We start from the raw sequence: 27,707 nt of genomic DNA, 5'->3' as shown, positions 1-27,707 counted from the left end.
CCATCCATGATTACGAGGAGTAAGCAGGCGAGGGGAAGGAAGACGAGAGGGGTCACAGGTCGGGCACAAGCAGGAGAACAAGTAGTTGCACTGCCAGAAACAGCCGCGAACGAGAGGAGGAGGGTAACGAAGCGTCGAAGTAAGGAAAGCGGACTGCCTTTAGGGTTTATAAAGCCCATTCATTCCTAGGAAACCTCGAGAGTCGAGCCGAGTATCTTTTTGGGTAACGCGCCTCAACGCCGTCGGATGGAAATAAGCACCGAAGGGTGCAAAAAGGGGGTCAGAGGCTGGCGTCAGGGGGCGTGCGCAGTAAAGGCGTCGGACAGGTGTCACTGCGAGAAGAAGCGCATTAAAGATCGACAAGGCAAGGTAATCATGAAGGGGCGTGGCCTAAAAAAAGAAGCATTCTTCGTAAAAGGTTCAAGGCTAGGTGGGAAGTTTCATGAAGTTGCAGAAGCCGGGCAATTCAAAAGGGTCGCGAATGAGGCAAGGTAGGTCAGCAGAAGTGGATGTCAGATCAGAGGAGTATCAAGCGGGCGAGTAGCCCTGCGTAGACAGCCCCTGATCTGAGCAGCTAACCGGGCGCATCGCGGGAACCGTGGGGTCATCATAAGCTGCAAGGGCACTGTGGCCCAGGGGTTGAGTAAGGTCTCTACGCTCCCTCCTCTATTCTTAATTCTATATTGTACATAGCGCAATTGCAGGAAGAAATGCGACGCGCAAAGCCAACAATAACAACCAGATCAACCAAAGCGAGCAGGTCGGCATGGGCGAGACGAATGAAGGCGAAGAAGAGCAATGCATCTATGCCTTTGCCGTTTGGAGTTCTTACTGGTCTCGGACCAGCACCATCGCCACCGGTCACGGATCGGAGTATGATTACTGGTCTCGGACCAGCACCATCGCCACCGGTCTCGGATCGAAGTATCATTACTGGTCTCAGACCAACGCCATCGCCACCGGTCTCGGACCGGAGTATCCCAGACTCTCGTCTCAGTGCGAGTTATAAGTGAGCTCTGTTCTTACGCCCAACGACCTTTCAGGTCGGCTCCCATGCGAGAATTATAAGTGAGCCCTGTGCTCACGCCCAACGACCTTTTAGGTCGGTAGTTCCAGACTCTCGCCTCAGTGCGAGTTATAAGCGAGCTCTGTTCTCACGCCCAACGACCTTTCAGGTCGGCTCCTATGCGAGAATTATAAGTGAGCCCTGTGCTCACGCCCAACGACCTTTTAGGTCGGTAGTCCCAGACTCTCGCCTCAGTGCGAGTTATAAGTGAGCTCTGTTCTCACGCCCAACGACCTTTCAGGTCGGCTCCCATGCGAGAATTATAAGTGAGCCCTGTGCTCACGCCCAACGACCTTTTAGGTCGGTAGTCCCAGACTCTCGCCTCAGTGCGAGTTATAAGTGAGCTCTGTTCTCACGCCCAATGACCTTTCAGGTCGGCTCCCATGCGAGAATCAAAAGTGAGCCCTGTGCTCACGCCCAACGACCTTTTAGGTCGGTAGTCCCAGACTCTCGCCTCAGTGCGAGTTATAAGTGAGCTCTGTTCTCACGCCCAATGACCTTTCAGGTCGGCTCCCAAGCGAGAATTATAAGTGAGCCCTGTGCTCACGCCCAACGACCTTTTAGGTCGGTAGTCCCAGACTCTCGCCTCAGTGCGAGTTATAAGTGAGCTCTATTCTCACGCCCAACGACCTTTCAAGTCGGCTCCCATGCGAGAATCGAAAGTGAGCTCTGTCCTCGCGCCCAACGACCTTTCAGGTTGGCCCCCACGCGGGGATCAAAAATCAACTCCCCTGCGAAAACCATAAGTGAGCTCGGCGCCCACACCTGACTTCCTTTCAGAGGGATATGTCTCACATTGAGCGGAGCGTTTTCAATAATCAGGTCAGCTACATCTGGCTTTATTTTACGCAAATTACAAATATGCAACAAATACGCAGGGCAAGGGATGCGGGAGGCTATCTACCCTACTCCTAGAGCGTCAATATTAACTACGAAATCAGGTTTTGCACGTTCATTACAGTTTTAAGTCTCAAGCACTATGTCAGTTTTATTATCCAAAATTCATACATGAAAAGGAATCATGAAGCAACTCTTGGCTCTCACATACGGGCCAGTTTCTAAAAATGCTTGCTAGATGAAATTTGAGCAGGAAAGACTACGCTGGAAAAGGACAGATATACAGGTACAGCAGCACAGTTCCATAAGCAGGCGATACAGCTAAGGCTACAAGAGGGAACGTTTTACGGGGAAGGAGCCACTGAGACAACTATGGCCCGAGCTAGTCTTAACTCGGGGAAAGGATTGGTCATGGAGAATGAGCACTACCGTGTGAAGAAATGTCTGGGGACTCAGGAGCCTCTGGGGCGTTCAAGGCTCGAGCCAGCTGCGCGTGGAGGGAGTCGATGACTGTTTGTTGCCAGGCGATCGTGGCTTGCTTGTCGTCAAGATACGCACGGAGGAGAGACAGCTCCGCTTCATGCTCTTGTTTCAAGCGTTCCTGAAGGCTGAGTTGGCGCTGCAGGCTAGCCTGGCATTCCTCTTTCCTTACCTTCTCCGCATGCACGCAATACTTTGCGAGATGATACTGAGCTTCCATGGAATGCAGGGCGGCCGTCTGGCGAGCCCGCTCTTGGGACACACGCTCCAGTTCGCGTTCCCTCGCGGAAAGTAGCGAGGCGAGTTGATTGATCATCACTTGGGAGGGTGGTTGATCAACCTCCTCAGAAGAAGGAGAAGGCATCATGTGGCAAAGAAGCTGGTAGAACACGGGTTAGCAAAAGGAAGTAGGAAGACATGAAAGAGGAAGGATGGAATAAAGAAGTGACCGTGAGGCTCTTTATAAAGAAGGCGGGTGGCCAAGTCAAAGCAACTACGTGGGCACGGTACCCCAAGCGACTGGCAAAGCAATTAAGGAGGCATGGTATCCCAGGCGACGCGACACAAAGGTTGATGTGTGAGGCAGGAAGCAAAACGCGCAGAGATATGCTGAGGCAGGGACACAGAGATAGGCTGAGGTCACAAAGATATGCTGAGATCTTAAAGATGTGCTGAGGTCTAGTCAGTCAGACTTTCGTCCTCCTTCGACTAGACTTGTGAGGGAGGTTTGTGATACGGGTGGCAATGGAGGGGCCCAAGAGGAAAGGGTTAGAAAAGTCAAGGTCATATAGCGGTCAAAAGTCAAGAGGACGTGGCGGTCAATAGTCAGGGTGATTCAACAGTCAATGGTCAGGTTGGCTAGGCAGTCAAAGGCAATCATGTGGGGTAGTCAGAGGCCATGCGGACTTGTTGATCAAGGAGGCAAAGTAGTCGAAAGACAAGGGGAGACGACAGGCGGAACACCGGGTATAGGTCGGGAGCGGCAGAGCTATGTAGAGATAGCCCGATCTACGGGCTTACGGTCGAAGGCCAGCAAGTACTCATGGGTCAGGAGCGGCAGAGCTATGTAGAGACAGCCCGATCTACGGGCTTACGGTCGAGGGCCAGCAAGTACTCATGGGTCAGGAGCGGCAGATCTGGGTAGAGACAACCCGATTTACAGGTCTGCAATTTGAAGGCCCGGAAGCGCAAGAAACAATCATAGATCGGAAGCGATGGGGCTGGGTACAGACGGCTCGGTCTGCAGGTCTGCGACTCGAAGGCCGGAAGCGCAAGCCACAAATCAAAGGTTGGAAGCAGCAGGGCTGTGCAGAGACGGCTCTGTCTGCGGGTCTGCTACTCGAAGATCCGGAAGGGCAAGCCACAAGTCACAGGTCAGAAGCGACAGGGTTGCGTAGGGTCAGCCCGACTAACAAGTAACGCTTAGAGGCGAGATCTGGTCGAGAGGTGCGAGGTAGATGCCGACCTCGATAAATAGGATGAGCCAAGCTGTGCAAGAATGGAAGGATCACAATTGTCCGTTAAGGTTAATCATCACATACCAGTGAGATGTGCGAAGGCGGAGGTTTCTAAAGGAGAAGATGCTCTCATGACCAATAGCGGCCTGACAGGTGTCCCTCACTACAAGACAAAGCCCATGTGTAAAGGCGGAGGTTCCTAAACAGGAAGATGCCTTCACGACCAATAGCAGCACGACAGGTGTCCAGGACTACACGACAAAGCCCAGCGTCTAACGTTTTCTGACAGGAAGGCAGGTTCTGGAAGGAGGGGGTGCATAAAAAGGAGGAGATTCCTCGTACGCGGGTACGCGCACTCTCGTCATTTTTTCCTTTCACAACTTTTCATTTTAGTCTCTCTCTGTTTCTTCTGGGGAAAAAGGGACCTGACTTGAGCGTCGGAGGGCCTGATCGAGAGACTTTTTCCCTGGGTTCTGATCTCTAACGTGAGAAGGGGGGATTGTCTGAGTGCGCCAGGGTCCTGCAGCAGCGTCAGCCACCCGTGGGAGCCGGATCACCTACGACTTTCCGTCAACAACCAGGCCACCGCGACCAGCCTCCGTCCGACTCAGCCTTCGGACGAGATCACTAAGTAATTCAAACTCTCACGTATACTATATTTTAGGTAAAATTCAAGTCTTTATTGTATAGGTAATCCGTTCACAATTTACCATTATGCCATAGCCTCGGGATTACACAAGATAATCTTTGTCGTGCTATCTTTTAGTGTTCCTGATTTACAAGTTTATAGATCCATCTAGCTAAATTAATCTCCATTTTCCTTTTATTAAATAAGCGCAGCAGTCCTGACCTAGGCCCAAAACGAAGGGCCAGTTCATGGCTATTTTTGAAGGCAAACGTGAAGCTTATTCCTCATTGTAATATGGTTATCAGGAACGGAGCCAAAGAGGGGCGATTGCGACAGTCACACCTTCTTAATTTTTAAGTATAAGAAGTGTACGAGCATGAATGAAGTTAGAAATTTCATATTGAGGGAACGAAATGTATATGTTTATGTTAATGAGAGGTGACTATGTCATTACCTCCCATTTGCCTTTCTTTCACCTCTTATTCCTATACCTCATACACAGGGACGAAGCCAAAGGAGGGGCGATTGTGACGGTCACCCCTTCTCAATTTTTAAATATAAGAATTATACAAGGTATAGGAATAGAGGGTGAAAGAGAGGCGAATGGGAAATAATGATATGATCGCCTCCTCTCAACATAAATACGTATATTTTACCCCCTCAATATGAAATTTCTGACTCTGTCCCTAATATTTATGTTCTTCTCTCGCATCGGTCAAGAGGTTTGAAAAAAATTATCTCAAATTTAACACTCATGTGTCAAAAGATGTTACAAAAATGGAAAAAAGGATAATTAATTGTCCCTTCAAAAACACTAGATATTGTTGTTAAAATGAGAAATGTGTGATAATTTTGTCACTATAAAGTTTGAGGTTAAAGTTTAACTAGTAGTCAGGTATTTATTTATCTATCTTTTCATATATATATTTTGATTCTGTCCGAACACTGAGTCGACGGACGCTGGGGACGTGACACTCTCCTCTATCTTCGACTAGCTGTGCAAATCTTCGGTGAACCTGCAAAGAAGTCGGGCCGGGAGAGGTTTCCCGGCGACGACCCTCCGACGCTCAAGTCAGGCAAGAGGAAACGATTAAGTGACTCTAAAGATGAAAGATTTTGTACCTCCGGTGAAGTTTGTGGGGTCTTATATAGAGCTCTAGGGAGGTTTGTGCACACATGTCGAGGCGTACACGTGTCCTTTACCATACCTCAGTATGAGCTTACCAGAGAAACATGCCTGACACCATACTGCTACAGTCCGAGCACCTCTCTGATGGGACAGCAGAACCTTCTGCCGTAAGATTCTGCGTATGGCTTGGTCGTCGCACATGCCTGTTGTCAGAAGATGTTCCCCAATGTCCCCTTGTCCTTGTCTCCTTTTTCCCCGAGCCGAGCGTCCATCCGCTCGGCAGACACATTACTTCCGACGGGCATAGGTATCGGTCCGACCGAAAGATTCTCGGTCGCGTGCTCGGCTGAAACAGTTCCTTCACAGTATTACTGTTTTACGTCTCAGCCGAGCGGACTACCCGCTCGGCACGGCGACCCTGCTCACCATGAGCGTCGGAAACCCGACTCCCCCGTCGGGTTGTCTTTGATTCCGCCCGGACCTGTTCGGCCGGTCGACCCAACCCTTCTCCGATCGGCTGGCCTTCATGCTGACCCTTTTGACTTTTGACCTCCACGTGACGTTGACTCCCCTCCAGAGGGGGTCCCCCGACCTTACTGCCGGATCATATATATATATATATATATATATATATATATATATATTTATATGCTATTTAATTGTTTAAGGTTAATAATTATTTATGATTTATTTTTTTTTATTAGTCTGGAGATGAATTGATGGATACACTAGAGGCAAATGAATCTCCTTTTCCCACCTAAAAAAAAAGAAAAAAACTACGTCAATAACTAAAACTAGGTACACAATCCTAAATAGATTGCCAGAAAGACATGATGACTAGCGTGGGATTTTCATCACCAAATCAATTTGCTCCGTTTCAAACTTAATGTATAGAGTTTTCTATTCTTTATCTGAATGACATTAATTCCATCTGTTCTCATTGTAATTAAATTAATTAATTAATTAATATTATGTTTTTTTAATTTTATGACTAATTGATCCCTTGTAATTTTTAGCCAACAATTATATTCTCATTATTGACAATGATAAAATTAGTAAAGAAATTATAAAATAATTGTTTTGATAGTTTTCATAAATATTAAATTAGCTTCAAATATTTCTTTTTTTATTGTTAAACACGTTTTAAAAATTAAAATATTTATTTTATCCTTTAAATTATTACTAAATTAATTTCTAAAAATCTGGTTAAAATAAAATAATTTTGTTAACATTAGTAAACTCTCAAGGGGGCATATTAAAGATGTCCAGTAGTTTGGTTGGACTTTCCTTGGTTCTCCTCGTCTCCTTTCTCGGTCTCGCTCTCGGTTCTCTTGCTCCATCGATTCGACGCCGCTTCTCCAATCGGCCATGAAAGGAAACAGGGGGCCAAGGTTGCCCTTCTTTCCTCGCTTTGCTCGAGAAAAAATTGGCCTGGCCGCTGCCCTTTTCTTCTGCGCATTCTTCTTCCTCGCCGGTCTCCTCGGTTCATCCATTCTCATCGCTTCGCCCGCCTCTCAGGTTGGTATATTTCTACGTTCAACCCTAGCGTGCCCTTCGATCTGTTACTCGATCCAAACGTCACTGTCTCAGTCGTACAGTTAGACAACGTGCGCCGTTCGAAGCTGCTAGAGCTCGACGATGACGGGGCGAAGTGGCCAACCATGCCCAGCGGGGAAACCGGCGAACTCACTACGTCTGCGATACCTTTCCAGGTTAGTGTCTCGTGTAAAATTTTCCCTGTTGTATTGGATTTATAGAGTAGATCTTGAACTTTTTACCTGGATTTTGCTATGTTTCATGTAAAATTTTCCCCTTTGTATTGGATTCATAGAGTAGATCTTGAAATTTTTACCTGAATTTTGTTGGAAATTTGAATTCGTTCATGAGAGGATATGGAGGAAATTTGCGGCATAGTTTTCTTTTCCAGTAATAATTAATAAGGACTTCAATTTGATTTGTCAGGAGTAAGATTTGCTTATTTTGGCTGGTGGTTCTTTAAAAATTAATTATCCCTGTGCGTGATTACATAAAATTTGATGATTCCGAGGAGTTTGCCATCAAAAAGATATGCACTTTTGCTTGTCTATTTATACATGTTAACATAAGCGAGCACCTATCCTGATTCGCAATTTTCACTATTGATAAGAAGAAACAGGTATTATCAGCATAGTTGATTTTGTTGTATGATCCATAGTGAATTGATTGAGTTGGTAGTGTTGTTTCGTTTTACCTTGCCTTGAGCGTGCCATCATTTTGAAGCAGAAATATAAATAGGAAACTTATCTGCTTCCTATTACATTTTAACTTTCATAACCAGAGTTTCTAAATGGTGTGAGTTTCATTGTAATGAGACATCCACCTTTCTACAGATATGCTGTTTTTCCAGCAAGCATGTTAGATTTCTGAGTTAGCATTCAATAAGTTGAATGATGCTCAGCCTAACAACAGAATGAGTTCCTTTCTTTAATGGGCAATATGGTAATTGGTATTAATCCTTGTTGCAGGTTTTGAGCTGGAGACCTCGTGCATTATACTTTCCAAGTTTTGCTACAGAAGAACAATGCCAGACAATTATAAAGAAGGCTAAGTCTAGGCTTAGGCCGTCGACATTGGCTTTACGGAAGGGGGAGACTGAGGAGAATACTCAAGGAATAAGAACAAGGTGTCTTTTCCAGAGATTTTGATTTTGGTGGAATTCAAAATGCATACCTACTGTTGGATGATAAAGTTTATAAACTTAATGCTAGTGAGATTGTGTGTGTTTTATTTTTGATAAACACATAGAAATTACCCGTCAAAATCTTACAAATTATTCCTTTACTGATAAAGAATGACTGTTGAAATGGGTATGTTTTATTCAATTTGTTAGGAATAAAATTATCTTTTTAGTAGTTTCCATTTGAAACGTGGAGCTTTATTGTTAACTAGTAATGAATCTATTTATGATGTATGAATTTTACATCAAAGATATTTTACAGCACAAAGTGCAATATAATATAGGTCATATTTCTTATCTAGTACACTGTTTTCTGAGAAATGGATATTTTTACTTTCCATCCACTGCAAAAACTTGTTATTCTTTACTGATGGCAACAGTTCTGGCACATTTTTGAGTGCATCTGAAGATTCAAGTGGAGTCTTGCATCAAATTGAGGAGAAGATTGCTAGAGCTACTATGATTCCAAGAGAGCATGGAGAGGTATTGTTTGAATAGTTCAACACAGTTCAATAAGTTCAAAATGTTTCGTTTTGATATGGCAAGTTTTATTCAAGTTGAGTATATTCAAGTAAGCAACTTATTGAGCATTGTTGGTCTCTAGTAATCTGAGAAATTTGTGTCTTGGCGAAGGGACTGTATCATCAAGTTCATAGGAAGAAAAGAGAAATTCAAATGCCTCAACTGCATACTCAGTTCTTGTAATTGCATCCCAAGAACTTGAATAAACAACAAATAATTGGGCTAATAATTGTCCATAAGTCTATAACACTGTAGAAACATACCAGCCGTTGCAAAATTATTTTCCACCACTGGTTCATTTCTAATATCTTTAGAAAAAGTATTGCTTGCCAATTTTTAGGGTAACTCTAGTGTTGTTTGTGAGTAATGGTTGTCCATCTTATTGCAGTCATTTAACGTTCTTCGGTATGAGATAGGACAGAAGTATGCTTGTCACTATGATGCATTCAACCCTGCTGAATATGGGCCACAGAAAAGCCAAAGAGTAAGTATCCTTCTCATGTTGTGGAACAATCCTTCTTGATAATTTCATTGAGAATCTGATCAGGAATATGTGTCATATGTTCTTCATATTTTTGTATTTTCAAAGCAAAGGTAAATATCTGATTTGTCACATTGAAGGAAGTTAGAGCAGTGGACAGAAGGATAAGTATTGATAAACTTTATGGTTTTGTTAATACTACTATATGATTACTGATCCTATCCGAAAGCTGAGAAAATGGTTAGCTGGGAACACGATGCTGTTGTTGTTTGGATGAAGACTCCGCGCTGTTTTGCAGCACAGGGAGCGTTAGTGCTGAGCCAGGGAAGGGGTACCTAGCGTTGGCCCTCTGATGCTCAAGTCAGTACTCGATTCTAGCAAAGAGAATACTAAACAGTAGCAGAGAGCGTGTGAAATAATGGAGCATCACATACCTCTGCCTGTAGATGGAGACCCCCTTTTATAGTGTCATAGCGTATATGCACGTATCCCAAAGCATATGCACATTTTCCAAAGCTTCATAAGAAAAGACAAGTCGAAAAGTGTCTTTGACACCTTTCCTGAAGCAAACATGTAAATCTCTATGATTTGACATGCTAGAAGTTTCTAAAGTACGATTTGCCTGCTAGACATTCTCTATTGTCGGCGACACAAACTTCCAAAAAAATACGGTAAGATATGTATATGAGTCCCGTTGTAGGCCGACCGAGAGCCACTTGGCCGAGATGTCACCAGCTTGGCGAGCGGGGATCCTCTGGTCTGCATTTAACGGACAGGGCCCTGGTCCACTGTAGTGATAGGTGGAATTCGATGGACCCCCACCTGCTAAACAGGTGGGGACCATTAAATCCACCTATCACTGCCCTTGCCAAGAGCGGACCAGGGCAGACGGGACTAGAGGATCCCGCCTGCAGCTCAACCATACAGAGTGGAGCTACCGACTTGTTTTTCACTCTATTTTATTTATTTATTTATTTGATGAAAGGTAAATAGATCATGGAAATGGAGCACATACAAGCTAAGCGGTACGATCAGTCTCGTACACGTTAGTCCGACAAATGCCGGATCGGCGTGAAGACTCGTCACACTGCTTAGGCCCGGTGTATGCGCAGATACACCAACCTACCTCATCAACACATCTCAAACCTACCATGAGTACATACAATCATAATCACACATTTCTCACATCGACCTCACACGTCTGTGCACTTGTCACGGTACATACAACACAGTAGTCAAGGCATCTCATCATCGCGAACCACATCTTCTCGGCGACCTTGTGTATCTCCGACCATCTCCACTCGATCCGACAGTGTTTTTCAGATGTCAAGCTCATGATGGAGGTTTCGTTGATGCCCAACCCTGCTGTCCACCATTTGCCCATTCTGTCCGGAGATGCTCTGGCCAGTCGATCAGAGCGCCAGTCGCTCCCCATGGTCCACCGCATGTGGATCACTCCCCGACAGAGATGAAGGCTGGCAGTGCTCGTTCCGCAAACTATTGTTGTTGTCGGAAAGGTGCCTTGTGTCTGATTAGCAATGGCGGTGGATCAAGTAACTTAATATTTGACTCTTAACCTCAACTGCAAGTTGTAGAGGACGCCCGCACATCCGACCGACTCTCAGGGCTCGCTCGGCCAACCTTGCTTGATCCGCAGTCCGCGGTCTCATAGTCTATCCCACCTTGCGACTTTGACCGTTTGCCTTTAACCTCCATGTCAGCCGATTTTCACTGCTTTGACCCACTTTTGGGGGTCCATCTTTATCACCGTATTATAAGCCTTCCTCTCAAGTCTAGTCGAAGGAGGCTGCAAGTCCGACTGACTGATAATTAGTATGTTTTACAGCTCTTCTTCCCGACCGGGCTCGGCTTGCACAATTACTGCTCTTACAGCTCCTAAGGAAGCTGATTTCTTCTTAGTCGGGAGACTCCGGGATTGACGCCGCTCAGATCAGACGTGGACGACACTTAACCTTTCGTTAGCTCCTTTCTGATCTCTTTCCCGAGCGGTCACCCCCATACTCATAGTGTCTTTTAATTGCTACTGATGTCATCCTGATTTCTTGGAAATCACTCAAATCCTTTGTCATTAATGCAAAGCATGGCGAGCATGCGTTTTTAATCGTACACCTGCAGATCATTTCCATTCCTCATTAATGTTACCTGTGATTCACTGCCACATGTTGTGACCTTCTGCCGCCGACTATTCGATGTGACATGCGACTGTTGAGATTTAATGTGATAACTACCTTTTTGAATTTTGACGGTTCTGATCGAATCTAGTTTTTGAAGCCCTTGATCAAACGGCTAAGGATAGGGTTTTTAAAGCCTTTATTCTTCCTTTCACTGTATCGCCTTTGTCTTCACCTTCATTTGCTTCCTTACTCCTTGCTCTGTGTTCATCGCCGACGATTCTTTTCTAGTAAGTTCTCTCTTCTTTCCTCTTTGGATTTCTGATCTTCGTCTTTCTTCATATAACGCACTCTCCTCCTCCTCCTGCTGCTGCTGTTGCTATCCCAGGAGTGTGGTGCACCTCCACCTCATTAGACTTCAACGACGATAAGGTGGATCAAATGAAAATGACTTATCATATTCCTTCCGATTACCAAATCGCCATCCCTTTTGTGTATGATCGCCCCCACATGCCTCCTGATGGCTTCCTCCCTTTTTTTAAGGACCAATTATATGCTGGTTTTCGCTTTCCAATACCTCCTTTCTTCTCAGAAGTCTATAGATATTTCCACATCCCTTTGTAACAATTAGTGCCAAACTCGTTTGGGTTACTGTGTGGGGTTGTGGTGCTTTTCCAATTGTACAGGATTTCCCTTCACCCTCACATTTTCCATTACTTTTATTATCCCAAACAGTCCGAGCCGGGCGTTTTTCTCTTCCAGGCCCAAGTGGGCATTGTTTATTTTGATAAGATGTCCTCGTCCAATAAGGGCTAGAAATCCCACTACTTTTATTTCTCGGCCGACCCATATTTTCGACCGGCTGGCAGATGGAGCTACCCCGAACTGGGCAAATATCGATGGGAGCCGACCTACCTCCAAGCCGGTATGCAGCTGACCAGCTTGAAATTCCACATACATAAGCTGCTGCTGGAGGGCGTCTTGTAGATGTTTGGGCTGAGTCCTGTTTGAGCCGCTGTATACTTTTGGTGAGCCACTTTTCCTTCCCTTGTTTTTGGGTCTAATTGATTTTTTCTTCTCTTTTGTAACTAAAGTGATGCTTAAGGCTTTACTTAGTGACTCCACTAAGTTGATCGATGAAGAGTTGGAGACTCGCGGAGTCGCCGAGCTAGAGAGCCATGGATTATTGCCGATTAGGACCTCGGAAGAGCAAACTGGCGAAGGAGAAGCAACCCGAATAGCAGGGAGTGATGCTGCTCTAACACGGGCGAGTTGCCTCTCGAGTGGCCCTCCTTGGTGCCTGTGGCGGTGCCTTCGGAGTCGACGACTTCCGTGGAGCCATTGATCCAGCGCCAATGCCGCAAAAGGCTTCGGACAGAGCCTCTGTCCGCTCTGCCACTTCCGTCCCTCAGAACTCTACCGCTGTGTCCGCACCTCGATCGCCTTCCAAGCGGGGCGAAAGCTCCACTTCCGCTGCTCCCGAGGGAGCACTCGGCGGGCCAACTTTCTCCTCTTCCGACCGGATGCCCTCCTCCCTCTTCGAGCTGTTGTCTGGCGCAATTGTCGTGCAACCTCTATCTTATCTACCATCGACGTCGGTCGACCCTTCGACCCCTTTTTCCACCATTCATTCCACACAAACGTCTAAATCTAAGGGTTAGGCCAGCTCATTGCCGATCAACTCCAATTCACACATGCATGTAACAACCATCCGTAGATTGCCTACTAACGAATGGTGGTACCCCGATCTCGAGCAGCCACGCGTGCCTGAACACAAGATAAGGATTCATAGTCTGTTGGCCCAGACCTGGGCGGACGTCAGAGCCAGGGCGGCGGCCATCCCTCCAACTATGTTGGCTAATCGGTTCCGCCCAAACTCCACTGGGATAAGTTCGCGTATTTTTAAGTTTATACTTGCCGCTCAACTTACGTACCTAATTTTTTTGTGTAAAAGTTTTGGGTGGATGGCCTGGCTCTTTGCCAAAGGCTGGCCTAGTTGAACCACGAGCTAAAGCAAGCGTAAACAACGGGCAGAGACGTGGGCGCTTCCAAGTCTTTGATCGAACGCCTAACTACAGAGGTGACGCAATTAAAGGAAGACTTGGAGAAGCAATCTGAGCGGGCCTTGACCGTGGAGAAGGACAAAAATCGCGACTAGGCCTTCGAGCTGGAGAAACTTAGGAAACAAACCCTGAATTTTGAGGCAAAGATCAACTCGGCAAACGCTTGGAAGCTTAGGGCCATTGAAGACCTTGACATAAAAAACAAGGAGGCTTGGACCCTGATGAAGAAGTTGACGGAGACGAAGGCGACTCTGACCGCAAAGCAAGTGGACCGTACTGCAAAGCAGGCGAATCACGAACTCCAGCTCAGTGAACACCAAAGAATAATCGACGAGAAAAATGCCAAGCTACGATCACTAAAAGCCGAACTTGCTAAGTATAAGGAGGAGGAGCCCGGTCGGCTGGAAGCCCACGGGGTGGAATATCTCTGCTCTAGGTATTTCAACCAAATGCTGACTAATCGAACCATCAAGCTGTTTGGCTACAATATTGACGGGATTATCAAGCAGCTAAAGGAGGGTGACTATCTCTCCACTGAGGTTCCTTTGTCCTTTATAAAAAGGCAGAAGATTTTGAAGGTGCTCCCCCATGACGTTATTGCAGACCTAGAATAGTTTCCATTTAAGTTCATTGGTAGCTCCTTGTAAGAAACTTCGTAAAAATCTTCTAAGTTTAATGCAATGCCTGCCCGTTTCACGTCTTAGAGCTTTCATTCTATGAATGCGTCAACTTATAGCTTATTCCTTTTTGTTTTTGAGACTTAGCTCTCCCGATCTATTCAAGCAATATGGAGCGCTGGAGCGCGGGAGCGCGAGAACTAAGCTTGCTTATAACTCGGCTGAACGACACGAGAGTCTAGGACACTTAGCGCGAGAGCTTAGCTCTCTTATAACTCGGCCGAATGGCTCGAGAATCTGTAGGCGTGAGAGCAAACTCACTTATAACTCGGCTGATCGGCTCGAGAGTCTAGGTACTTAGCACGAGAGCAAGCTCGCTTATAACTTGGCCGAACGACTCAAGAGTATGGATACTTAGCGCGAGAGCAAGCTCGCTTATAACTCGACCGATCGGCTCGAGAGTTTTTAAGCGTGAGAGCAAGCTCACTTATAACTTGGCCGATCGGCGCGAGAGTCTGGGACACTTGGTGCGAGAGCTTAGCTCACTTATAACTCGGTTGAATGACGTGAGAGTCTGGATGCATGAGAGCAAGCTCACTTATAACTCTGTCGATCGGCACGAGAGTTTGGGTCACTTGGCGCGAGGACAACTCGCTTATAACTCGGCTGATCGACACGAGAATTTGGAAGCATGAGAGCAAACTCACTTATAACTCGACCGATCAACCCAAGAGTCTGGGATGCTTGGTGTGAAAGCTTAGCTCACTTATAACTCGACCGATCAACCCAAGAGTATGGGATGCTTGGTGTGAAAGCTTAGCTCGCTTATAACTTGGCCGAACGACGCGAGTGTCTGGAAGCATAAGAGCAAGCTCACTTATAACTTGGCCAATCGGCTTGAGAATTTGGAAGAGTGAGAGCAAGCTCACTTATAACTCAGCCGATCGGCGTGAGAGTCTGGAAGTGTGAGAGCAAGCTCACTTATAACTTGGCTGATCGACGCGAGAGTCTGTGACACTTAGCGCGAGAGCTTAGCTCGCTTATAACTCGGTCGAACCGCACGAGAGCCTGGAAGCATGAGAGCAAGCTCACTTATAACTTGGCCGATCGACTTGAGAGTCTGGAAGCGCGAGAGCAAGCTCACTTATAACTTGATCGATCGACGCTAGAGTCTGGAAGCGTGAGAGCAAGCTCACTTATAACTTGGCCGATCGATCCGAGAGTCTGGGACACTTGGTAATTTTTCATTCAAATTTTCTTGCATTCATAAAACAAATATTTTTACAATTTACATAAATTCGATGCAAACTTAATACCTGGCCTGATAAATCTGTAGATGGTTTGCGCTCCATGGTCGGTTCAGATTCCTCCCATTTTTATCTTGCAGATAATAAGATTCCAAGTTGAGTCTTTGTGTCACTTTATATGGCCCACACCACTATGGTTCTAGTTTGCTGACATTGTCGACTGACTTGATTCTTTTCTATACCAAATTACTAACCTGAAATGATCGTCGAATAATCTTTTTGTTGTAGTTCTGCTTCATTCTTTGCCGGTACGTCATCGATCGAACGACTGTTTTATCTCTGATGTCATCTACTAAGTCTAACTTTATAAGACGTCACTCGGAATTTTCTTCATCATATAACTGTCTCCGATCGGATGCAACGCCGATCTCGATTGGCACCACAACCTCTCCTCCATACACCAAGTGGAATGGGGTTAGGCCGGTGACTTCTCGAGGCGTAGTGCGATAAGCCCATAACATGCTTAGTAGCTCGTCGACTTAGCTTCCCCTAAGGTCATCGAGTCAAGTTCTGAGTCCGTTGATAATTTCTCTGTTGGTGATTTTCGCCTGGCTATTGTTTTGAGGATAAGCCACAAATGTAAAGGCGATGCCATAACTCACGCACCACTTTCTTCCGTCCTTGAAATTACCTCCCATTGTCAGAGACAAGTTTGTGAGGGATGCCAAATTGACACGCAATATTTTGCTATAAGAGAAGTCCACTCATTTAGAGCGGCTCGACTTTCACTCATTTAGAGAAGTAGTCCACGACTACGAGGAGAAATTTTCTCTGATCAGTCATCATTGGAAAAAGTCCAACAATATCCATGTCCCACTGGTCAAACGTGCAAGAGACAATGGATGTCTTCAGTTCTTCCGTAGGTTAGTGTGGTATGTTCTGGTGTCTTTGACACAATAAGCAATTGGCTACCGTCCAAGCTGTATCCGTTTACAGGGTTGGCCAAAATATCCAGCTAATAAGATCTTTCGAGCCAACGGACGACCGTCCGAATGGCTTCCGCAAGAACTTTGGTGCACTTCCTGTAGAATATATTGAATATCCTCCGATCCGATGCATTTGAGCAATGGTCTCGAGAAAGCTCTCTTGTATAAGTGATCCCCTATTAATGTGAACCGCCCATATCTCTTTTTTATCAACCGAGCTTGTTCCCCGTCAGTCGGCATGTGGCCCGTTCGGAGGAACTCAATCAAAGGTATTCTCTAATCACTTGGTACTTCTGCTTCAGTCGGTCTTTCAGTATGAGCCATTAACAGGACTTGCTCGACCGGCTTGCCACCAACAGGCTCAAAGAACTGGTTAGTTTGGCCCGCTCATCCGCGTATTTATTGTCCGCACTGGGGATCTTTTGCACTGTTACCTTTTGGAATCCGACCTTTAACTTTTTGAAGGCCTTGATATATAATTTCAACCAAATATTATTTATTTCAAAGGCACCCGAGAGTTGTCGGACCGCTAGTTGGGAATCTGAATAAATAAAAAACCGGTATGGCTCCCACATACTTGGCTGCTTGTAGACCGGTGATCAGAGCTTCATATTCTGCCTCATTATTCGTAGCCCGGTAGTTAAGCCGAACAGACAGTTGCATTATGTCTTCGCGCGGTGATATTAAGAGTATGCCCACTCTATTGCCCTGCCGAGTGAAAGATCTATCCACGTAGATTCTCCATGTTTCCTCTGGCTCGGGATTCTGTATTTTTGTCACAAAATTGGCCAAGGCCTGTGCTTTGATGGCCGATTTAGGAAGACATTGTATGTCAAATTCGCTTAACTGCACGGTCCACTTAATTAACCGTCCGTATGCCTCGGAGTTGAGGAGAACTCGACCTAGTGTACTGTTAGTTAATACGATTATGGAATGAGAGAGAACATCTATTTCTCGAGACAGGGGTAGCGACATTCAACATTTTTTAATAAATGACTCAGGAAATACACTGGCTTCATGGTGGTCTTGTCGCACCATTGTCGACCCGATTGCCCATTCTGTGGAAGACAAGTAGATCCAAAGTGGCTCGCCGGTGGTATGCTTTGCAAGTACAGGTAAAGAAGATAAATAAACTTTAAGCTCTTCCAGTGCCATATCACATTCGGGTCCCATTGGAATTTGGTGGCTCAGCGCAGAATCTTGAAAACTAGCAGTCTCCGATCGAACGATTTGGAGATGAATCTTGATAAGACTGTAATTCGTCCAGTCAAGCGCTATACTTCCTTCAGATTGCGTGGAGGGAGCATATCTTGGAGTGCCTTTACTTTTCTCGGATTTGTTTCAATTGCCTCCTCGGTTATGATATAATTGAGGAAACATCCGCTCTTGGCCCCAAATAAGCATATATCGGGGTTCATCTTAACTCCATATTTTCTCAAGGCTTGGCATGCTTCCATGATATATGCACAAAGATCAGCAGCTCGGAGGGATTTTATTAATATGTTATCAACATATACCTCTATATTCCGGTCGATTTGTTAACGGAATACCTTGTTTATGAGTCTCTGATATATCGCTCTTGCATTCTTCAGTTCGAACGACATGACGTTGTAGCAGTAAGTTTCGTCGGTCGTGATGAAGCTGACTTTCTCTTGGTCCTCCTTGGCGAGCGGGATCTGATGGTATCCTTGATATGCATCCAGCATGCATATCAACTCGCAGCCCGTGGTAGAGTCCACCACCTGACTGATGCGTGGCAAAGGGTAATAGTCTTTCGGGTACGCTTTATTCAAGTCTCTGAAATTGATGCAGACTCGCCATATGTTCCCTGGCTTGGATACTAGTACAATGTTGGTAAGCTAGCTCAGGAATTGTACCTCACGGATATGTCCAGCTTCGAGCAACTTTTCCACCTCCACTCAGATAATCTGATTCTGCTCCGCCCCAAAGTTCCTTTTCTTCTATTTGACCACCCGAGCGTCCAATCAGGCATGCAACTCGTTGCATTATTGCTGGGGAGATCCTCGAGAGCTCATGGGTCGTCTATGCAAATACATCATGATTCTGCTTCAAGCAGACAATTACCTCGGACTCGGGGCTCAGATCAGCTGCGATAAACGTGGTGGCGTCCGGTAGGTTGGGATGAATTTGTACTTCTTTTTTTTCTTTATAAACCAGAGTTGGGGGAGCCTCTCGAATTGTGTTGAAGTCGTTGAGCTTTCCAAGCGGCTCGAGACTCGGCTCTTACAACCTCCATATTGCATTTATGTGCCACAATCGCTTTTGACTTTGTTGATCGAGTCGTCAACAAGAGAACTTGATCTTCTGGCAAAACGTAGAGACGACGGCTCAGAACTTATTCAGCGCCGACCAACCGAGGATTACGTTGTACGCGGAAGATGTGTTCACCACAATGAAGTTCGTCCAGCAAGTCCTCATGAGCGGCTCCTCCCCCAGAGAGATGACCAACTGAACTTGGTCGATCGGTAACATCTCGTTGCTCGTAAAGTCGTATAATGGGGTCGTCATGGGCTAGAGTTCACTTCAGTCTATTTGAAGCTAATTAAATGCCTTCTTGAATATAATGTTGACCGAGCTGCCTATGTCAACAAAGGTTCGGTGGATGTTATAGTTGGTGATTACAACCTTGATGATTAAAGCGTCATCATGAGGGATCTCCGCTCCCTCCAAATCTTAAGAACTGAAACTGATTTTCTGGTCCTTGTGTCTTTTCCTCGCTGCATTCGACCGTGTGAATCTTCAATCGTCTGACATGTGACTTCCGATCCTGATTGAAGTCATTGTCGGTCTGGCCTCCTACTATCATCCTGATATCGCCCCGGGCGGTGTTGCAGTAATTTTCCTCCTCACAGGCTGACGAGCTGACGGTCGGTGCTGCTCAGCAGGGTCATGGCCTTGATCGTGTTGCCTGCCCGATCGGCGGTGATGGTGGCGCTCGGGAGATAGAGATCGATGGCGGAATCCCCGGGGGACCGATCGACGTGACCTTGGGTTGAAATGGTAACAATCTTTCGTGTTATGGGTTGTCGAGCGGTGATAGGAGCAGAATAGCAGGGTCCACTGTCGGGGCTCAGGAAATCTTGCCTGCTTGGCTCCACATGCTGGACTGCATGGGTTCGAGGCTCTTGGTGTTGCTGTGATGCGCCCGCTCGGGACCCTTTTGGTGGCAGATGGGTGTAAGTCGCTCGGCGTTTTGGGACAATCGCGAGCTCAAGAAAGCCTCTTCAATATTGATGTACTTTATAGCCCATCTGAACAGATAGTCGAAGACTCTTGCAAGCTTCTTGATAAGTGAGCGAAAGAAATCGTTATCTATAAGTCCCTATGAAAAGACACTTACCAAAATTTCAGGGTGGCTGACGAGACGTCCATGGCCACTTGATTGAATCTCTTAATGTAGGTCCGTAACGCCTCCTTGGACCCTTGTTTGAGCGAGAACAGGTTCGCATTCGTCTTTTGATAGTGGCGACTGCTAGCAAAGTGTTGGAGAAAAGTCGCTTGGAAATCTTTGAAGCTACAGATGGAGCCAATAGGCAAGCGTTTGAACCACCTCTGCACTGAACCGGATAGCGTGGTGAGGAACACATGACACTTGACTTCATCGGTGTATTGGTGGAGCGTGGCTATAGTGCCGAATTTGAGTAAATGGTCATCGAGATAAGTTGACCCTGTATACTCTCCGATCGTCAGAGGTCTAAAGCAAGGTGACAACTGATTGTCGAGAATTTCTTGAGAGAACGGTTTGTTTATCTGCTTGGGAGAGTTGTTGAGTCGGGGTGCTTTACCTTTCTGTACATCTCAGATGTGCACATTCTCGGAAATGATCCTTGTGTTCTTTCGATTTGGCCATACTTTTCCGACGGCGTGCAGAATAACGCCCTATGGTACGGGATCAGCGTGTTCAGTGCTTGCTGGAGCCTGGAAGGCGCCCATCGGCTAGTGGTTCAGCTTGCGGTCGATAGGGCCTTTCGAGTTCTTTGGTTAGCTCTGACATGTTGCTGATACAGTTGGGCCGTTCGACATTCGATAGTCAGCCGGATCCTATTGTTGTTGTGGCAACATTCATGCAGCTCGGGCGTTCACTAGTATCAATTGCTCTTCTTGCGTTAACGTCACGGTAGTGTGTCGTCCAGTGTCCTCCATCTTCACGTCTCGGATGTAACTGTAGTTCCCACAGACGGTGCCAAATATGACTTGTTTGAAAGCTGAGAAGATGGTTAGCTGGGAACGTGGCTCTGCTGTTATTTGGATGAAGGCTTCACACTGTCCTGCAACACAGGGAGCGTTATTGCCGGGTCAGGGAAGGGGTCCCAGTGTTGGTCCTCCGACGCTCAAGTCAGTATGCAGTTCTGGCGAAGAGAATAGTAAACAGTAGCAGAGAACGTGTGGAATAATGCAGCATCGCATACCTCCCCCTATAGATAGAGACTCCTTTTTATAGTGTCATTGTAGCGCCTATGCATGTATCCCAAAGCGCGTTATCCAAAGCTTTCTAAGAAAAGGCGAGTCGAAAAGTGTTTCTAACACCTTTCTTGAAGCGAACATGTAAATCTCTATGATGTAACATGTTAGAAGCTTCTAAAGTACGATTTGCCTGCTGGACATTCTCTGTTGTCAGCGGCACAAACTTCCAAAAAGAGTATGATAAGACATGTATGTGGGTCCCGTTGTAGGCCAATCAGGGGCCACTCAGTCGGGATGTCACTCGCTCGGCCATATAGAGTGGAGCTACAGACCTGTTCTTTACTCTGCTTTACTGTTGTCGGAAAGGTGGCTTGTGTCTAATTGGACCTAAGTTCCGATTGGCAAGGGCGGTGGGCCGAGTAATTTAGTATTTGACTCTTAACCTCAGCTGCATGTTGCAGAGGACGTCCGCTCGGATGGTCTGGTTGGCCTTTCATATCCGACCGGCTCTTAGAGCTTACTCGGCCAACCTTGCCTGATCCGTAGTCCGCAGTCTTGTAGTTCATCCGACCCTGCGACTTTGACCTCCAAGTCAGTCTGTCTTCACTGCTTTAACCCATTTTTAGGGCGCCTATTTTTTTATCATCGTATCAATTACTATGTATGTTCTGAGTACAGCTTTTAAACCAAATAAAGGCAATATACTTATAGTAAACTAAAATCACATGGGAGAGGTAAATTTTTGGATACCTAGAATGCTAGATTTAAAGTTGAACCTAACTACATTTGGCGGCATATTGAACAAATGAAAATTTGGTTTACTCAATATTATGCTTTTATCAACTATTGTTTTATCATATTACGAGTAAGGATGACACACCACCACCGCATGCCTCGATGTCATGGGGCTGTGTGCCACAGTGATATTTAGAGATTGAATATAATGTCCAAATAGAACATTTTGTATTATTACTTGAATGATGAAAAAAAAAAAAAAAAACTTGGTTAGCAACAATAAAACAAGATAAAATTTATTTAAATATAGATGATGATATAATAGGAGATAGAGCTCAATGGCGTAAAAAGATTCATACAGCCGACCCCACCTAAAGTAGAAATAATAAATATAAGTAGAACAATTTTTTTTTGGAGTTTTTAGAATTAATAAGCTATTAGGTATAATGGGTTTAGTTCCACAGTGGCACTGCTAGGTTCAGGGTTTTATCATGAGTCGTATCTCAATCAATAGGCATAATATTCAATTTCTCCAAAGTTTACATGGTGTTAGGGTATCCCTTCTAGATCTATTTTGTCTTTCTGATATGAATCTGTTTCTTTATTTATTGATTTTATGTTTTCCAACCTTCCTATGAACATTTCTTTTCTTCTTTTAACTTCTTCATAGGAAGACATCCACCTTTTTATGCTCAAATCTCCCACTCATTGCTCCTATAATCCAGGAAGGCCTCCAAGAGGTTGACGTCCAAAGAGCTTCCTTAACAAGTTGGCATCCTTGTCTAACACACATTCGATTGAATCTTGAGCAGCCTCTTACTTTCTGGTGAAAGCAACAACTTGGCCTCCCGCTTGCTTCAGAGTTCAGGTCATGTTGTTAGGAGTCCATGTTCCAATTCTTCTTTATTTCAGCAAACCTCCAGCCAAACCCGAACAGAGAAAATGCCATGTTCTCTCCTTTTCCTACTTCCAATAAAGAGTTGAGCTACATTATTCATCTCATTCTTGTCTCTTTTTGCTTCAACCTACTGCATACTGCTGTATGCGAACAGTGCTTCAGGGAAAAATCCACTTAGAGAGATTTCTTCGTAGGATGTCTCTCTTTCCTATCTCTTTGTCAATGTATTGATTTGTCATTTGAGGTCGAAGATATAATCACTTGTGTGCTCTATCAAAAGTTTTTGTTTTTCGTCTACATGTGGTATTTTGTTTTGGGTTTCACTATTGTTGTGTCTAGCTCATGTTTTGCTTATTAAGTGTAACAGGTTTACTTCCACATTAGTACTTTTAGATTTAGAATTTTGTGTGTCCTATACCTACCTGAGTGAAGTTGAGTACTTAGACCACTTGATGTAACACCAATACCATGATAGGTCCTATGCACCAGTCAATAACCGTACTAATAACCTCACAGGGAGACGTGCCTCAGTTGTTGATCTCACAAGAACGAAGATAATCTCTAAAATAGAAAACTTTGTATTATTGCTCAAATGCCTAAAGTAATGAGAGAACCTATGTCATGGGATTTATGAAAAAATAAATTTGGATTATTATAAATACTATAAATAAATAAAACTTAAAGTTAGACCATCAATCAGTTTATTTTGCATGAAGAATTGATTAAGTATCTAGTCTCTATATATATAGAGAGAGAGACGACAACTTGAAAGGAAATATCCTTTAGTTCCTTATATTCAAAACTGGGCTACAATATTGGACACAACACCATGAATTAACCAGATTTGACTTGTCACAAAACATGGTTGACATAGGAAAAAAAAATGATACAACACAGTATAGCACAATTATGGTCACAGATTGATTCAGCACATTTACTAAACGAATTATTTACTTCAAAAAACTTAGTAACGTTTTACAATACATGATGTTACGTCATAAATTTTTAATCAAAAAAAAGTTGATAAATTTTAATTATTTATATGATTTTAAATTGACACACAATATGATATATTTTTTTTACACAACATGACCTACTTATAACATGATTATAAGTAGGTCATGTGTTTTGTCAAAAAAATTTTTTTTTAAAAAAGGACGGCCTGGTGCACGAAATTCCCGTCATGCGGGGTCCCGGAGAAGGATCCATTGTACGCAGCCTTACCTTGCTTTTTACAAGAGGTTGTTTCTAGAATTCGAACCCGTGACCTTTTGATCACATGGCAACAACTTTACCGTTGTGCCAAGGCTCCCCTTTTGTCAAAAAAAAAAAAAGTTGATAAATTTTAATTATTTATATGATTTTAAATTGACACACAACGTTATAATTTTTTTTTTACACAACATGACCTACTTATAATCATGTTATGATTAGCATGTTATGACATGAGTTGCGAGTTCTATTCAAAAGTCAAATGGATTTTGCTAAATATCAGAGTTTGTATGTGCAACACCTATAGTATTTGAGTTTTTAGCAATTTCAATTTTCACGAAAATATGAATCAACCTGAAGGGATAATGCATTCTCTGTTTTACTTCATACTTATTGCGATGCTAGAATGTCACATTAACTAGGGATGACTTAGATCATGCATCTTGGTACTTTGTATATGTGAAGTAAAAAAATGCCAATATTCTAGTTGCAGTATGTTTGCTTGTGACTACAACGCTTCTGGATTTGATATTTGAGTTTTATGCTTCACTGTGATGACTACGATTACATTTTGAAGTCTAAAATTTATCGAGATTTTAGTTAAATGGTCAGTAAACAGACTCTGTTGTCATGGTTCACAAATTTTCAGGTAGCTTCCTTTTTATTATATTTGTCAGATGTAGATGAAGGAGGAGAAACCATGTTTCCTTATGAGGTAAAAGTGAGGATGTTGCCTTGAATATCATTGTTGCCATTTTCCATTTAATATATTCTTTATTCTTGAAACTTTTAATGCACTAACAGAATGGATTAAATATGGACATTGGCTATGACTATGAGAAATGCATTGGTTTGAAGGTGAAACCTCGCCGAGGAGATGGACTCCTGTTCTATTCTCTTTTTCTAAATGGCACTATTGACTCGGTAAGTCATAAAATTTGGCACTTCAATCATTTGTAATTGTGACCAGTATAATTAATTGCATAACGATGGAAATAATTGATTGTAGTAGATTGCAGCAGCTCAAAACAATTACAGCCGTAGACATTCTTGTAGCAAAAATAACAAATCATCATTGTTTAGTCCATGGGTTGAAATGTCGTTCTGTGCTGCCTGGCACGGACGGTTTTTACCGTTCCGCTGGGAGGCCGAAACCGGCACAGGAGGCGTCCTCGTCTCGGCGGCACTAGAGGAGACGAGGGACGCCTCCGGCGGCGTCCCACAACACCTTCGGCACCGAAGGCGTCGCGCGCTACACTTATGTGGCGCCAAAGGCGTCACCAAACGCTTCCTGCGATCCTTCCGGTGTCGCCAGACGCCCCTCGCGAAGATCATGGGTGATGATCGCGAGTGATCTCGCGTCCGCGAGCTTTTTCTTTTTAATAATTAATTATTTTATTTAATTAATTTAAACAATTCCTAAGAAGGATGTGATATTTCGAAGAGGCTTTGATAAATCTCAAATTAAATTATCATAATAAAATATATTTAAAATTAAAATAAATTTAATAAATTTTATTAATTAATGTTCTGAAAAAATTAATGTTTTAAATTTCATTTAAAAATTTTAAAAAATATAATAATTCTTATTTATATTCTAATATATTTTTTATTATTTTAAATTTTATTTAAATTTTTTAAAAATTCTAAAACAAAATTTAAAAATTCTATTTTTTTTTTAAAAAAATCTAATAAATTATATTTATATTCTAATTTTTTTTATTATTTACTATTTTTTTACTATTTAAAATATATATATTATTTATTTAATAATTAATTAAATGAACAAATAGTTAATTTATATAATTATTATTATATATCAAGAAATATCTTGTATTGATTTATAAACTTATTATTATTCTTATTATTATTATTATAGATAGTTCCATTTTAATTATAATTATTGATATATTAATTCTATTTAAATAAAATTATTTTTAATTATTTTTTCTAACAATATTAAATTATTCAATAATTGAGAACTTATAATAAATCAATATACAACTTATTTTTATATACGCCATAAACATATTTATCTTATAATTACTATATAGAAATAAAAAAATACCGAAACTGTATCGGCACAGCACGATACGATATCGAAACCGAAATCATATCGTTCTGGTTTGAAACTGAAACCGGATCAAAATTTTAAGCCTTGATCTAGTCAAGTTGTAGATCACAACTAATTGAGGTGCCTGCGTAGAATTTACCTTCCTCCATCAAACTTTATAAACTCTTTCATTATTAATATTTAGTCCAATTAAATTAATTTTTAATACATTTACTAGATTTTCCTTCTCTTTCTTTACTTTTTACATCTTCAAGTCTAATTAAATCTAATAAAAAAAATCAATTTAGAGTTGTTTCCAAAGCACAGTGTGAGTGAATAAGAAAGGGATTTAGATCTACAAAGATTCCATTTTTTTCTTAGAATTCTCAGGTGATCAAAATGCATGGTCATATGCTCTGATGTTGTTGTTGCATATCAATAAATTATAAAAGAAGGGACCATCTTTTTATATGTTTGGGTTTGGCACCTGTATTCAGTTTTATATAGATTCGTCGAAGTATTTTCTCAGTAGGTAGGCATTATAAGTAGCATCATTAGCATCAACACAGAAATCTTATAGTAACTTTGTCTATAGAATCTCATATGCCACGAACTATTTGAAAGATAAACGAATTTGATGTTAATATGTTGCATCGGAGTATGAGACAAGATGGACACAGAAGAGAACGAACTTGAGCGTATATTGCAATGCTTTTGCTTTCAGTTCGTAGTTTTGCTACATTATTGCTTTACCATAGAATTGTAATTTTGGCCTGAAGCATTATTGCTTTCAGTTCTTTTGAAATCAAGCATTTGCCAGTTTTTTTTTATGGGTTTACCATAGAATCCGTGAACTGATTTGACTCCTGTGCTTTTGCAGACATCACTTCATGGCAGCTGCCCTGTTATCAAAGGAGAGAAATGGGTGGCAACAAAGTGGATCAGAGATAATATTGACAAGTAGTCCAAAGTTGTTATTGCATCAACGTAGTCTCCTTTGCTATTTTTGTTTTGTTTTTGGTTTTTTTTTTCAGTTACTACCCCTATTCATCCGTGTGCAATGATCAAAACTACAACTTTGAGCAAGCAAAAATGTAATTTTGTCATCAGTTTGGTGGAAGAATTATGGGCCTTCAATGCATCTACTCCGTTAAAGCAAACTGTTATATGCTGGCAAAGGAATTCAAACGTTTATACCTGTGAGTATATATATATATATATATATAAATTAAAAAAGTGTTTGCCAGGTCTGCAGATTGTTTCTTTATTTGCGTGATGCTTTAATAACTTGAATCTTATTATCTGGTGGTAAAAAAGTGGAGCAGTCCAGTCTTTCATGGTAGCCCCGGACCTCCTTCCAGGAAATAAATTATAAAAGTTTATTTCGTCTAATAGAGTTATTTTTTTGTATAGAGATATCAGATAATTTAAAATAATATCTGTAAATCAAATCATGTCTCTTTAATGATAAATCCTAATTGAGAACCAACTCAGTTATACAACCTTTGATTTTTTTTTATATATAATCTAGATATTTAATGTTTTTTTAACTGATAAATTTTGGAGATCAGCTTGATTTTACAAAAATTTTCTACTAATCAAGTCTTATTATAAAAAATGATTAATCAAGTAATATTGGATCTGGGATGATAGATTCAATTCTATGGAAATTTTCACTGATTATTCGTGTAAATTGAGGAAATATATACTGAGATCCATCTTCATAATTAGAACCGTCAATTTGGGTTGGGTTCGTCGAATTAACCCGTCTCGTCAAACAATTTAAGCGGATTGAGTTGGAATTTTATCAACCCAAGCTCGCCATGGATAGACCAGCCTAGGCCCGCGACCCGTGCGGGTCAGCCCGCGACAGGCTTGGGTTGATCCGCGGGTTGAGAAACACATGTAAATTAAGTTTTATATCATTTTATTATCTTTCTTTGTTATAATTTTGAAATAAAAATAGTATTTTTCATCCAACATAATTTTAAAATAAAAATAATACTTTTCATCCGACATAAAT

General features: G+C 42.9%; 1 protein-coding gene across 1 annotated transcript; it reads left to right on the top strand.

Annotated features, from left to right (window-relative positions):
• The first annotated feature begins 6,869 nt into the window (after nucleotides 1-6,869).
• LOC122015174 (probable prolyl 4-hydroxylase 9) lies at nucleotides 6,870-26,878 on the top strand. Its single transcript, XM_042571928.1, has 8 exons — nucleotides 6,870-7,115; nucleotides 7,196-7,309; nucleotides 8,102-8,259; nucleotides 8,694-8,796; nucleotides 9,224-9,319; nucleotides 24,281-24,346; nucleotides 24,436-24,555; nucleotides 26,565-26,878. The coding sequence occupies exons 1-8, from the start codon at nucleotides 6,966-6,968 to the stop codon at nucleotides 26,646-26,648; spliced, it is 891 nt and encodes a 296-aa protein (XP_042427862.1). The 5' UTR covers nucleotides 6,870-6,965; the 3' UTR covers nucleotides 26,649-26,878.
• The last annotated feature ends 829 nt before the right edge of the window (nucleotides 26,879-27,707 follow it).

This window comes from Zingiber officinale, chromosome 8B (assembly GCF_018446385.1).
Source record: "Zingiber officinale cultivar Zhangliang chromosome 8B, Zo_v1.1, whole genome shotgun sequence".
Taxonomy (NCBI): Eukaryota; Viridiplantae; Streptophyta; class Magnoliopsida; order Zingiberales; family Zingiberaceae; genus Zingiber; species Zingiber officinale.
This window is presented reverse-complemented; position numbering and strand designations above follow the sequence as displayed.